The sequence below is a fragment of the Neopsephotus bourkii genome, unplaced genomic scaffold, assembly GCF_033783945.1.
Source record: "Neopsephotus bourkii isolate Nb327-2 ecotype Australia unplaced genomic scaffold, CSIRO-AGI_Nbou_v1 NB_463, whole genome shotgun sequence".
NCBI lineage: Eukaryota > Metazoa > Chordata > Aves > Psittaciformes > Psittacidae > Neopsephotus > Neopsephotus bourkii.
The window spans coordinates 265,404-278,257 of NW_026900965.1; the positions used below are offsets into that span (position 1 = coordinate 265,404).

A 12,854-nucleotide genomic window follows, 5' to 3' on the forward strand; every position below is an offset into this window, starting at 1 on the left:
TAAAGCTCTAACAAATCCACTTAACCTGCTTTAGTTACTTACATGTACCTTACGCTGAGCGATGAAACTATTCTCTCCCTTATCCAGCATAATCTCCTGATTTAACCTGTCCCATTAGGCAAAGGGTTTTGTAATACTTTATAAGTTAATAATCACACTAGCATCACTGGAATGTTGTGCAATTATGCTGTGTGATAGGTCAAACTGGTTTTTGGATTAAGGAGCTAAACCCCAAGTAAGCATGCACACAGAAGAACAGGGCAAACCAGCTTAAGTACAAGAACACACCACCACCAGAGTCAAGTTTCCAGCACAAACTATCATCACTGCAGGGCTCAGTGACACTAACATACGATCTACCTCAGCACTACTCACCTCGTAATGCAGCCAACCAGACTTTCTGCTGCTACAACAGCGCCAACATATCAAAATGGATTTTAGAGAAGAGGCAGCAAGAAGTACTGGCTTAGAGAATGAGTCATGACTTCTCTGGAGCAACTTGAGCACTCCTTCAGGCTATTTGTCCCATGTGCCTTCAGTCAATACCTAGCAGTCTGCATTGCCAAAAGAAGTTTTGGAAATAAGAAACAACAGCTCCCTTCCATACATTACAAACCACATTTGTCAGGTTAACATACACAAAACAAGCAGTTTTACCAAATGGTTTATATACATTGCCAAGCATCAAAATACATCAATTTCAAGGCCTTATTTAGGTACTGTTGCCTCCTCCAGTGTTCTTTCCAGAAGCTCCTGTCTTCTGCAGCCGGCTTGCACTGGGTTGCCGAGGCATCCTCTGGGCAGATCCTTCCCGGCTACTTCTTTCTGCTAGAACCTGGGTCCCACTGACAGCAGAATTGCTTTTATTTCTCCCTGAATAAACAAACACATACATTAATTTTCAAGCCCCAATCCTACATGTCACCCAGACCACATGCCTTCAGAAGTCATGCACAAGGCAAAATTGTATTAGATGTCGCAAATGTATCCAATATCAAGCACAGAAGCTGAATTTGTGAATTCAGCTCAGAGGTATCAGGGTCACAAAACCAAAGTAAGTTGCAGTAGAAGCATACTTAATTTTCATCAGGTTTAAACTGCAAAATAACCAGCTACTTCATTTTTTAAAACCTTGCTTTCATTTGATGTAGGAACACCAGAACCGCAAACAGCACATCAGGAAGAACATGAAGAGTATCTAACACCTCAGGACTGGGGTCAAGTAAACTGATGAGTCAGTGTCCACCAGTTTCTGAGGCCTGCAGGCACATTACTGGATCAGAACCCCTCCTCTTCATGTCATGCTGTAACCTCATGGGCAAGTATGGATTCCTTATAATTTTCTGGGGTTTCCAGGAGCTCAGACTCTTACACAGGGCTTAGAAATTTTCTTACTGTGTTCAGAAGATAAGAATTATCCTTTTGTAGGCACAAATGACTATCCCTAAAATACAATGTGACAGCAGAGAGAAGCAATGGGTAGAAAGGTGGAAGATGAAGGAGGCAAGGAGCATGTAGCTCACCCTGCTCGATTCAGCTAGAGGAAAGAGAAACAGACTATGGTATGCTTCAAACAAATGACAGGAAGGGATAAGTGAGGAAGACTGACTTTTCCTGGCATTGGACAGAACTACTTCAGATGAGAAATAGGACTCTCATTAAGAAAGACAGTAAAAATAAAAGGAACATGAGGCAAAATGGTCACAGCTTTTAGTAAGGGTAGGAAGCTCCAAGAAGCATCATGAAAAATTACTAACAGCAAGAAGGAAACAAAGCACAAGAATACAGTGAGCTGTAGTTACATGCATGCAATTAAATGAAGAGTGACATTTTAGCAATCGTTATCAGAGCAACTTCCAGAATACCAACAGCTACTCCACACACTGAAGTCTCCACAGGCATGGTTTGAAAATCATCATCTTGGATCATCTGTGCTACGGACAGCACCAGCATGGAGCTGTGTCTGTTTTACTTCCCAAACCATCCTGTCTCCTTGGAGCAGCTGTCTGAGAACAGGACCCACATCAGTAACACAATACCTTGCAGCACCAGAAAGACAACCCAAGAATTTCCAAGTAAGAGTACATGGCCACTTCATATCTGTAAAATTTGACAGACGATGGTAGCAAAATACGTCCACTTACCCCAGCCAAGTCATGTGCTCTTAAAAAAGTCCCTTTTTGAAAGCCACACTTTGATCTGCCAGCAGTTATTACCCCAAGCCAGCCAACCAGACTTGCAATGTTTCTTTGCAGCTCAAGCACTTCAAGCAGTTTCACTAATGCAAGTATTGCCCATGAGCACAAACTGCACAAAGGCAATACATTATCTCACGGTATGCAAGAGAAAAACAAGCAGGAAAACAAAATAGCATTATAGTTCACCACGATGCTTTTAGCAACCCAGGACATCTCCACAGGTGAATGCCCTCCCTTTTCTCACATGCATTTACCCAGTAAGAGTACAGGTCCTCAGACTGTGTACAACTCTAACCACCTGCACACAGAAAACAACTGCACCATTAAGGACTACTAGCAGTCAGACCCTTGGTCTTCTGATCTAGCTGAAACAAGCTGGGGAGAAAGAATCACTTTACTGAGCAGAAGCTGTGCTCAGACAAAGCACATGCCATCCATCCTCTTAGCCTCAAAATCACAGTAAAACAAAACAGTTACTTCAATAGCATAAAAATCAACTCTGGTTTTGGAAGTATGACCCATGAACCAATCAAGAAGAGATCATGAAGTGCATGAGGACAGGCATGGTTTGTACAATTCTACCAGTTAAAACGCTATCAGAGATAACAGATCCAATTAACACAAAGCACAAAAGCAGCTGAACATCCATAAACTGTGCAATTCAAGTACTATAGATGAGCAGGTGAGACTGGCAAAATATCTCAAGAAATCCTGCTGATTTTTTTATGAAACAGGGGAAGAGGAGGGAAAAGGAAAAAAAAAAATAAAAGAAGAAAAAGGTGGTTTCTGAAGAGGATTCAGAGAAAGAGAATACAAAGTAAACAGGGACCTACACAGGCCCACAAATCACCTGCACAGAACTTAAGACTCTTCTCCAGCAAGCCTGTTTCTTCCAAACAGGTTTGATATTCAACAGTTTTACTAGGTATCACTACAGAAGTCCCACATCCTATTCAAGATACTGATGAGACTCCTTAGGTGCTCAAATATCTCAGTTTCATCCACCAGGTAACAATCCTCTGAACAAGATGACTGAAGGTGGTTTAATATACAAAACAATTCCCTCCTTCCAGAGCAGAGGTCTGTATTAGTCTTATCAATCTGACAGTCATTTTGAAGTCAATTCTCTGAAATAATACTTCATTCTCATCTACACGATGGACGGATTCTCTTTTTACTCTAATACCTGTGTTACTTCGGGAGGCTGCCAACTTAGCCACCTATGATGTGTCTGGTCTCCTGAAGACAAGGTTTTTGTTCACCTCTCCTGCTCTTTTGAGTGATGGCTCCCTTCAAGGATGCTCAGCAGAGCCACAGGAGCTCCTCTCTCATCCACTGATCAAGATGACATGCACTGGCCATTCCCCTACAAATCCTCACATCTTTCTGGTTGCTCCTCATTTTACTACTTTTCACCACCACACTTAGGACAGTGTTATCTCCTGAGACAAAGTGAGGCTGGGTAAGTGGAAGGTGAGTACCACAGGAATGCAAAGCAGAGGAATGCATGGCAAGCAAGCAGTATCCAAGACTGATGGCAGACACTGCGGGCCCATACAGCAATAGTTATCATCCCAGAAGTCTGACCACAGCTAAAGATGGACAACACAGAGAAAGTGCAAGAAATAAGCAGTAAGAAGAGGGTGAATAGAGAAGACTACAAAAACAAGGATGGCAAAAGGAACACACAAAGAGGACAAAGTTGGCAACAAGCTGCATAGTAGTCAGAGGGACATTTAGAAAATAACTGCACAACAGCACTTAGAAAAGACCTTGTTCATACCTAAGTATCTACACAGGAAGAAAGTCGTTACAAATCCAGGGGCACAGGAGGACTTGTGATTCTCAAAAGCATATTCTTACACAGACAAGAAAACACACCCTGCAAACTCTTCCCTGAGCCCATGACTCCCCCAGGCTCAGTGGCTTTTCCAAGAGGCACCTAAATGCAACACAGCGTTTCTCAGGGTAGGAAAGCATTCTGACCCCTGCTATGCAGAACAGGAAGCTGCAATGGTTCCTCACAGCCTTAAAATCCATAGACCAGGTGAGAGGCCCACAATGGAGACAGAACTTTGAAAAGCTAAATAACACTTTTAGCACAATAAATAAGTTGGTGCAAAGCTTTGGGATGTAACTTTATGGAAGATACTTGGGCTAGGACAAAAACAATGCCACCATCCCAATGGGTATACACACTTCCTCCTCACGCCTAAATGCCTCAACCTTCTCTTCTAAATCAGCTCTTTCCTTCCTGTTGGCTATTTCAGCCAACAATCCCCACAGAGCTGCCCATTTCACATACCAAAAGAAACCTCTGGACAAGCTGCACAAGACACTGTGCTATATGGGGATGGAGCAGAGGAAGCATCACTGCTCCTCTCATTTTCCGAGGATTCCTAATGTACCAGAAACTCCTCCTTTTTGATTTGGTGGCTTTTGATTTTTTTTTTTTCTTTTTTTCTGCATTAGATACAAACAAAGCAGCATTGTATAACACTGTGCACTAAGGGGTGGTTTGGTTTTTTTGCCGCTGCTAAAGTCACGGAGGCCTAGGCAGGAAGCTACAAAACCCAGCACAAGCGACCGCAGCAACCTCTCCCCGGCCACGCCGTACAGCTCCTCCACACCCGGCCCCTGTGCTGCTACAAAACAAACAGGAATTGAGACTAAAGAGTGCGCGCAAGGCCCCCGCCAGGCCCGGCCCCGCAGCTCACATCGAACGGGGACCACGGGGGCCGCGCGGGCCCCTGACCTGTCCCCGTGGCGAGACGGGCGGCGCGGCCGGCGGGAGTCCAGGGGAGACCGCCGGACAGTGAGCAGGCGGTGGGGGGCCACGGGAGAGGGGCGGACCGACCCCGGCCCGCGGCGGCCGCAGAGCAGAGGGGGGCCGGCCGTCCTCTGGGGGCTCTGCGCAAGGAGACATGGGGTCAGGGCCCGCCGCTGGCCCACAGCCCGCCCCCCGGCCCTGCCCGCTGCCTACCTCGCGTGTCGGCGGGGAGCAGGGCTGGCGTGGCTGGAGGGCCGCTCTCGGGTCCCGGTGGCAGCCGCTGCCCGGCGCACATGGACTTCAGCACTTGAAAGACCGCGAGCGGCGCCACGTTCATGCGCAGCAGGTCCAGCAGCACCCTAAGGGGACAGCGGCCAGCGGGACAAAGGTCAGCGGAGACAGCGGCCAGCGAGAGCACCGGCGGCCGCTCCTCCGCTCACCGGAACACCTCCGGATCCAGCCCGCTCCCCGCCGCCTGCGCTAGCTCGAACAACTCCGCCTCCTCCGCGCTCAACAACTGCTTCCGCCGCAGCCGGGCCTCCGCCATGGCTGTCGCTGACACCGCCGCCATACCCCCACACCGCCTCCAACGCGGCGGCGCCTCTCGCCGGCCCCGCCCAGCGCGGCCTCACCGCGAGCGTCCGCCGGCTGCTAGGCCCGAGCCCGGCGCGGCCCGGCCCTGCGACTCCCGCCAGCGCCCGGCAGGTGGCAGCAGCGCTCCGGCCGCAGCCGGGGGTGCTTGGCGGCGTCCGGGGCGCCTTCATCCTCCCGCTCTCCCCAGGGCGGCCTCCTTTGCTCCCTCCCCCCGACAGCTGCCGGCACCCCAGGCCAGTAGAACAGCGCTCATGGTGATTTCACAGAAGCAGAATCACAGAACGGTTTGGGTTGAAGCTCCCCCAGCTCCAACCCCTGCCACGGGCAGGGACCCCTTCCACTGGAGCAGCTTGCTCCAAGCCCCTGTGTCCAACCTGGCCTTGAGCACTGCCAGGGATGGGGCAGCCACAGCTTCTCTGGGCACCCTGTGCCAGCGCCTCAGCACCCTCACAGGGAAGAGCTTCTGCCTAAGAGCTCAGCTCAGTCTCCCCTCGGGCAGGTTCAAGCCATTCCCCTTGTCCTGTCCCTACAGGCCCTTGTCCCAAGCCCCTCTCCAGGTTTCCTGCAGCCCCTTTAGGCACTGGAGCTGCTCCTTCAGGAGCCTTCTCTTCTCCAGGCTGCCCCAGCCCAGCTCTCTCAGCCTGGCTCCAGAGCAGAGCTGCTCCAGCCCTCGCAGCATCTCCATGGCCTCCTCTGGCCTCGCTCCAACAGCTCCAGGTCCCTCTTGTGCTGCTGCCCCAGAGCTGGATCAGGGCTGCAGGGGGGTCTCCCCAGAGCACAGCAGAGGGGGAAAATCTCCTCCCACAAGGCTCTGGGCCTTGAGCAGCAGATCGAGGGAGGAACAGCTCTGCTGCTCCCATGTACAGCCCATCACACAGGGGGGTTCTGGGCTCAAGTGCATACTGAGTCCAGGTCATGGGGAGCTTCTCTTCACCCAGCATCCCCAAGTCCTTCTCCTCAGGGCTGCTCCATCTAGTCTGTGCCCAGCCTGTGTTTGTGCTTGGCAATGCCCTGATTCAGGTGCAGGACCTTGCACTTGACCCTTCTTGGCATCTTCCCCAGGCCACCTTTCAAATTCACTGTGGGCTGCACTACTGCCTGTGTGTCCCTCCTCCAAGCATACATGCCCTTGCTCACTGGAAGGGGCTCCTTGGTAGCCTCCCCTACCCCACCGTTAAGTTAAGCCAACCTCCTTTCTCAAAGCAGACATCTGCCCTGAACCTTCAAACTGGAGTCTCTGGGCATTCCCTACAAGGCTGAGGTTGTGGCTCCCCCACCATCAACCTGCTCCACCTTCTTTTCTACAGGCTGTTGCATTTGTAGCTGAGTGAAACTGCTGTTTTATTCCTACAGGAGCAGACACGCCAAGTACATGGTGGAGAAGACTACACAGAGGATCATGAGCTTCCCTACATCACCTGTCTGTGGGCACTTGAACATGCACTCAATGTACGTGGCAAGCAAGGATACCCTTTCCCCCTTGCTGTTATTTCTTCTTCCATTTTTCCCATTGAAAGACAAGCAGCTGGTTGTCCTCATCACTGTGGTTATCTGTGTGACTTCTTGTGTGACAATCCTCTGCCCCCAAGTGATCTGGATTATATATCATGGGGGCCAACTCTGGATGCTGGTGTTAATCTGTCTGAGGACAGGGAAGGGAGCTAGTGAGAGGCAGTGGGAGCACTTTGTGCAGCAGATTTAGATACAGAGAAGCCATATAGGAGCTGGGAGCTGACCTTCATGGACCTACACACAGGTAATCATCCATGTTCATGCACTCAACTATCCATCTCTTCCAGGCTGCAGCACCTCTAATGTGCTTCAGTTCCCAAGCCAGCAGCAGAGAGCATATGGCATTGTGTGAAGAAAACTGGAAATGTGTGTCTTGAGTCTCACCACGGTGAGCAGACAGCAAGCTAGGATTGAAATTCCTCTATCTAAATGGAAATGAGCAACACCTCTGCCATCAGGGAGGGATCACCTGTCCCCACTCCTCCAGTCCCAGCACAGAGACCACAGACCTGCTGCGCTTCTGAATAGGTAGCACAGCAGGGTGGTCATGATGCAAGGATGCAAACCCCCAGTGACACCATGAGAGACCCTGTCCCATCCCTGCTTCAAAACAGATGATCCCGCTCCAGACCTGAGCAACCCATGAATGTGTCAAAATCATCGCCTGCTACAGGGAAACCCAACCTTGTGTCCTGACAGGCATTCATAATTGATAACAGACAGACATTTACTGCAGCTGCCAAGACAGAATGAGAAGTATGATGATAAAAGAAGGATCTTGCTGCTAATGGCCCGTAGCAGGAACAGACCAGGAGGGGCAATTGCCCAATGCTGACACGGGGAACAGCTGCTACCAGTGTGAATTACCATGCTGCCTGTAGGGCTGACAATGCCAGAGCCACAAAGCCTGAGGTTACCCTGAATGATGAATTTTCATTGGGACTGTCAGCTGAGTGGGGCAGTGTGGGGTCTGTGATGCACAGGGGACCGAACAACATCTCTGTGTTTCCTCTCTTGCTTGCTCTGGTATATGATGTGCTGCTTCCTTCAGGACTGGCTGGAATTCAAACTCAAGGGCAAGAGCTCTCACCAGGTAGGCAATGCACTCTCCAGCCCTTCCTGGTACCACCTACACTGCTTCCCCCAGCCTGTGGCATCTGGGAGTTCGGCTACAATTCACAGCAGAAAAAAGCAAGATGGTTTTTAGCTCAGCCCCTCCGGGGAAACAAACAAACAAACAATAAAAACCCAAACCAACAAATAAACAAAACAACAACAACAACAAAAGTCCACCACACACACACGAAAATACCAACCAAACCAACCTACCAACCAACCAAAAAAAAAAGAAAAAAAAACAAACTAGGAATTACCTTCCTTACAAGAAACTGAAGCTGTCTCAGCTTGTACTTCCTTCTTCCAGCCCCAGCTAGCTCCAGCTGGCAGCTCTCTGGTCACCAGCATTACAAACATGGCTATAGATGTTCCCAGGGCAAGGAATGGAAGACTGCCTCTCCCATGCTTCCTTCACAGGCCAACACAGGCCATGGCTGTGAGTCACAACTTCCTCACTTTCTTGATGCCTGGGTGGGCACATTCTGCAACTTGGAGCAACAACACCATTCTCTGGACTACCCTCTGAAGCATTTATGGGGGCTCAGTTTTCCCCTTTTGGTCTCTCAAGCAAACAGGTCAATGAAAAAAGTCATTGGCATCCCATAAATGTGCCCTAAGAAGACTTCAGCAACAGGAGGTACACTTGGGGCTCTGGCTTAAATGACATTCAGCCAGACACTGCATCTTGCTGCCCACTAGAGACCCTCTCCATTACCTCTGGCAGGACACCTGGTTACCACACAGCCGACAGTTTCCAGAGTGGGACATGATCCAGGATAGCGCAGGATGGAGGTGCCAGGCTGCACCTCAGCCCCTGTAAGACATGGTTACAAGAATCACTGAGCAGATGGGGGCAGAGGAGGCTCTGACATCCTGTGCATGTGGAAGGAGAAGGGAATTGAGTGCAGCACAGAGCCTGCAATCTTTACCACACATTGCCAGCTAGAGTTGGGAGTTGCTCTGATGTCAGGACATGATGCTGGTGTCTTGCACACATGCAGAAAGTATGCGCCTGTCCACAGGCTGCAAGGCACCTGTGTGGGAAAGAAGCTAATACGTGAACCAAAATTAGGATGCCACAAACACATGGAAATTACACTGTGCCACATGGAGTGCCCACCCACTGCACACACAGTAAATCCAAGAGGCAAATCAGGCAGACTATTCCCCTTGGAGAGGGGCAGTGGCATGTATGAATAATGACTTAAGGCATCTAGACAGGGACAAAGAGATACAAGAGCCTTCCCTGATAGTCAGGACATGCTGTGCGTGGTCAGAGAGAACACACTAAAACCAGACATGCTGCGAATTTGCAGAGGTAAGCCTTAATGAGAGCAGTAGGTCAGGACACTGTGCACGCAGAGATAGGCTGTAATGCTGCATAGGGGCAGTAAATCACAGTGCAGTGTACATGTGCAGCAAGTCTACCCTGTACAGGAGCAGTGAGAGAGGACATGTGCAGGGAGCCCACTGATTCCACACAGGCAAAGATAAGGACTTGAAGTGCACTGCCATTTAATGGAGAACAATTCAGCATGCATACATTTATCCTGGAAATTAAGAGAAAGACTTGTAGCTGTGCAGGTCACCAAGCTGAGTAAGATGTGAAGGACAGAGAATGCCTGAGGCACAACCACCAGTAAGGACATACTTTGAATGCATGAGATGAGGGTCAACCAGGAGGTGCTGCAGGAGATTGGAGAGAAAAGGACCAAGGTCACCTCACTGTGAAAGGACAAGGCTTACGATAACCCAGATATGGCTCAAATAGCAAGCAAATGCAGCAAATGTGCCTTCCACATCCAAGAAAGTGAAAAGAGATATTAAAACATATCTAGACATTCATACCTTTAAAAGGGTGTTTTGAAGGAGACCCAACTTCAAGATATGAGGGGAACTGGAAACAGAATTTATCACAGATACCTAGTCTCAGTGTAACATAATGATTTTACTTTGATAATTAACTTAGACAAGGTGATGCAGTGTATTTAGGCTGGTTAGATTTTAGGAAAAAGTTTTATTTGTACCTAACCCTAACCCTAACCCAATACAAACAGTCTCCAATGCTGGAAGTCAGAGGTATGGATATAGCAGAGGAGGAACCAGCTAATCAATCAAATTATGGGTTGTGTTAAAAAGGGTGTCTCTCTGCTCTCTCTAGCATGGCTCCTCCACCCTAGTCTTGGGATGACCCCACTGATGTTAATAGCAAGCAGTGCAGGGCTGGGAGCGTGGAGTTGTCATGCCTGAGATGCATTTTCAGGAGGGAAACAGACACATTACTACGAAAGCACTGGGAAGATCTCACCCGGAAGATCTCACCCAGAAGATCTGCCCAAGCACGCTGTTCTGGAGACATGCCTGCAAAATTGTGCAAGGAAAAGGAGAGAACTGCTCGCAAGTGTAGACTGAAAATCTGGTGGAGGCATGGATGTTTTGGGACAATTTTCAAACAGGGTAACACAAGTAAGTAACTGGCTTAAGACGATGCTGCAGAAGCATACAAAAAGGACTGAGCTGGGGTGGTTCACTGAGTTAAGGACTGAAACTTGGCCCTTCTGTCAAACATACTGCTCTTTGCAAGATCTGAAAGGAGGCATCCAGTTGGTCCGTGTGTGTGCCACAAGCACGTGTGTGCTCTGTATGTGATGCACTGCACATTTTGCTGGTAGCCTGCAGGGATCAGGAACAAATTTCTCTCCTTTGCTATAAACTTCAGCAACTGAACTGTTGGGTTATTTAATCCTTCTGCAGATTGCTGTGGTTGGAGACAGACTAGAGGGCACTCTGTTTTCAGTGATATACAAGCAACTTAGGCATCACTGCCAGGGCTGGGGTTTTAAACTAATTACTAGGCATGGGCTCAAGGGAGCTTCCAAGGCAGAGAGGCAGTAAGGGCGCATGGATCTGAGGGTTTTACCCAGTCTCACAAGGATCAGTTACTGGTGATGCTCTCCAGCCTACATGGTGCTCAGGAGACTTGATGGCTTGTGCTAGGGTGGGTGATGAGGCTGATGATGCTAAGCAAAGTGCTTCATTTCCAGAAGGTGAAAGACATGAGGGACAGAGTTTCAGCAAACACATCCCAGCTTCCAAGGAGGGTAAGCTCAAAATCTGCCCTGAATCAGCCTTTCACCCCTCTTGGTTGCCTTCTGGCAAGACTGCATCTTTTGGCCAGTGAAGTTCTGTGCAGGAGTAAGCAGACCCCCAAGCTGGCCCACAAGGCAAAGCAGCACAGGGCTAAGGGGCCATGCCAGCCCAGACTTCACCGCCATACGAGAGCATGCTCCCAGCAGTGCTAATCCAATTATGAAACAAACTTCCTTCCTTCATCACCAGGGCCTGCAGAATACTAAAACAGTTGTTAATTGTGGAAGGTTTAGCAAGGGATTAGAGATCAACTGATGAATGGCAGAGCTCTTTTGCTTGCAGGGAGGAGGGACAGGGAACAGAGGCAGCTGGGGGGACATGGGGGATTTCTAGGACAAGTGGATTGGGAATTGCTACAGACAAAGGTCTCTGGTTCTTTTCATGTTCCCAGAAGGATTAACATCTAAACTGCATCGGGTTGCTCTGGGGATTAACATCCTCGTGAATGGGGATCCCACTCATCACCTCTCTAGCCCTGTCACATGGCTGCCCCCAACCACCCCATTCATAAACATCACCCAGTTTTGGGATGGCAAATGTAGCACTAAAATACCCTTGCAGGAGAGATTCAATTCAAATTTTCTGGGGAGCTCCTGATTAATTCCCATTGCAAACAGAAGATGACCCAGCCAGACCCAGAGTCATATACTTTTATGTGGAAAACTCAAAATGACACCTCCTGGATGCAAACAGGACACATGACCTGCTTGGATATGCCCCATAAGGTCCATCCCCTGAGCCAGTGTCAGGGCTGGCTCTTTGCTATGGCTCTGCATCCTGTACCTTGCTCCTACATCTTTCTTGTTGGACCTCCCCCATCACATGAGGGCCCTCATGGAGCTGGAGGCTCCACTGGGCTGGAGGCATTGCCCTCAGGTTGCAGTGAATTTGCAGCCCTCTATCCCTGGTGTCCAGTCTCCCCTGGTAATGCTATGAAGAGGGGAAATACCCTAGCTAGGCTTAGGGTAGTTCTGCTTCTCAAAAAATACCCCCTTGACACTCAACACTAATACTGCTTGCAGTGTTAGACTAGAGACTTCCTAAGGTCCCTTCCAGCCCAAGTTATATGAGCGTAACCAGGTCAAAGGAAGTGGTTATTTCCCTTTATTTGGCACTTGTGAGGTCACATCTGGATACTGTGTCCAGTTCTGGACCCCAAATACAATAAGAGAGTCCTGCAGAGGGCCACTAGGATAGTCAGCGCTGTACAATGTGGTGCTGTACAAGGAGATGCTTGAGGAGTTGTGCATCTTTAGCCTGGAGAAGGGTGAAAAGGGATGTAATTGCCACAGCGAGGATTGAGAGCTGCTTAGCTGAATCACTTGGACATAAAGCCCAACTCCAGAGCAATAACTGTTTCTGGAGAGCTGATGAAACGCACACAAGTCTCATGCCTCTTAATGCTTGCCCTGGATGTCCCTGAGATGGAGCTAGAGTGCTTGGACAGGATTACACTGTAAAGCCATGAGTGCGTTGATACAACCAGCACTGGCTGCTAGGCAGTTTGCTCACTA

General features: G+C 49.2%; 1 protein-coding gene and 1 long non-coding RNA gene across 4 annotated transcripts in view; one reads left to right on the forward strand and one right to left on the reverse strand.

Moving 5' to 3' along the window:
* The window catches only part of LOC133210459 (uncharacterized), a 103,377-nt gene that overhangs the window by 75,445 nt on the left and 15,078 nt on the right, over window positions 1–12,854 (forward strand). The gene's annotated exons all lie outside the window — the stretch shown is intronic.
* LOC133210454 (mitotic-spindle organizing protein 2B-like) lies at window positions 648–5,564 on the reverse strand. 2 transcript variants are annotated; one of them, XM_061349839.1, is made up of 4 exons: window positions 5,409–5,564; window positions 5,182–5,327; window positions 1,973–2,006; window positions 648–869 (listed from the first exon to the last, which is right to left on the reverse strand). In XM_061349839.1, exons 1-4 carry the CDS (start codon window positions 5,537–5,539, stop codon window positions 713–715), a joined length of 468 nt encoding a protein of 155 aa, XP_061205823.1. In that variant the 5' UTR covers window positions 5,540–5,564; the 3' UTR covers window positions 648–712. The 2 variants fall into 2 exon arrangements, with proteins under 2 accessions (XP_061205823.1, XP_061205824.1); XM_061349840.1 differs by lacking the exon at window positions 1,973–2,006 and having other exon boundaries at window positions 648–873.

Coding starts and splice junctions, on each gene's coding strand:
- LOC133210454 (XM_061349839.1), bottom strand. CDS start 5,539: ATGGCGGCGGTGTCAGCGACAGCCATGGCGGAGGCCCGGCTGCGGCGG. Junction 2,007..5,181: donor GCTCCCCGCCGACACGCGAG/GTAGGCAGCGGG, acceptor TCCTGTTCTCAG/ACAGCTGCTCCAAGGAGACA. Junction 870..1,972: donor GAGACAGGATGGTTTGGGAA/GTAAAACAGACA, acceptor TTATTCAGGGAG/AAATAAAAGCAATTCTGCTG.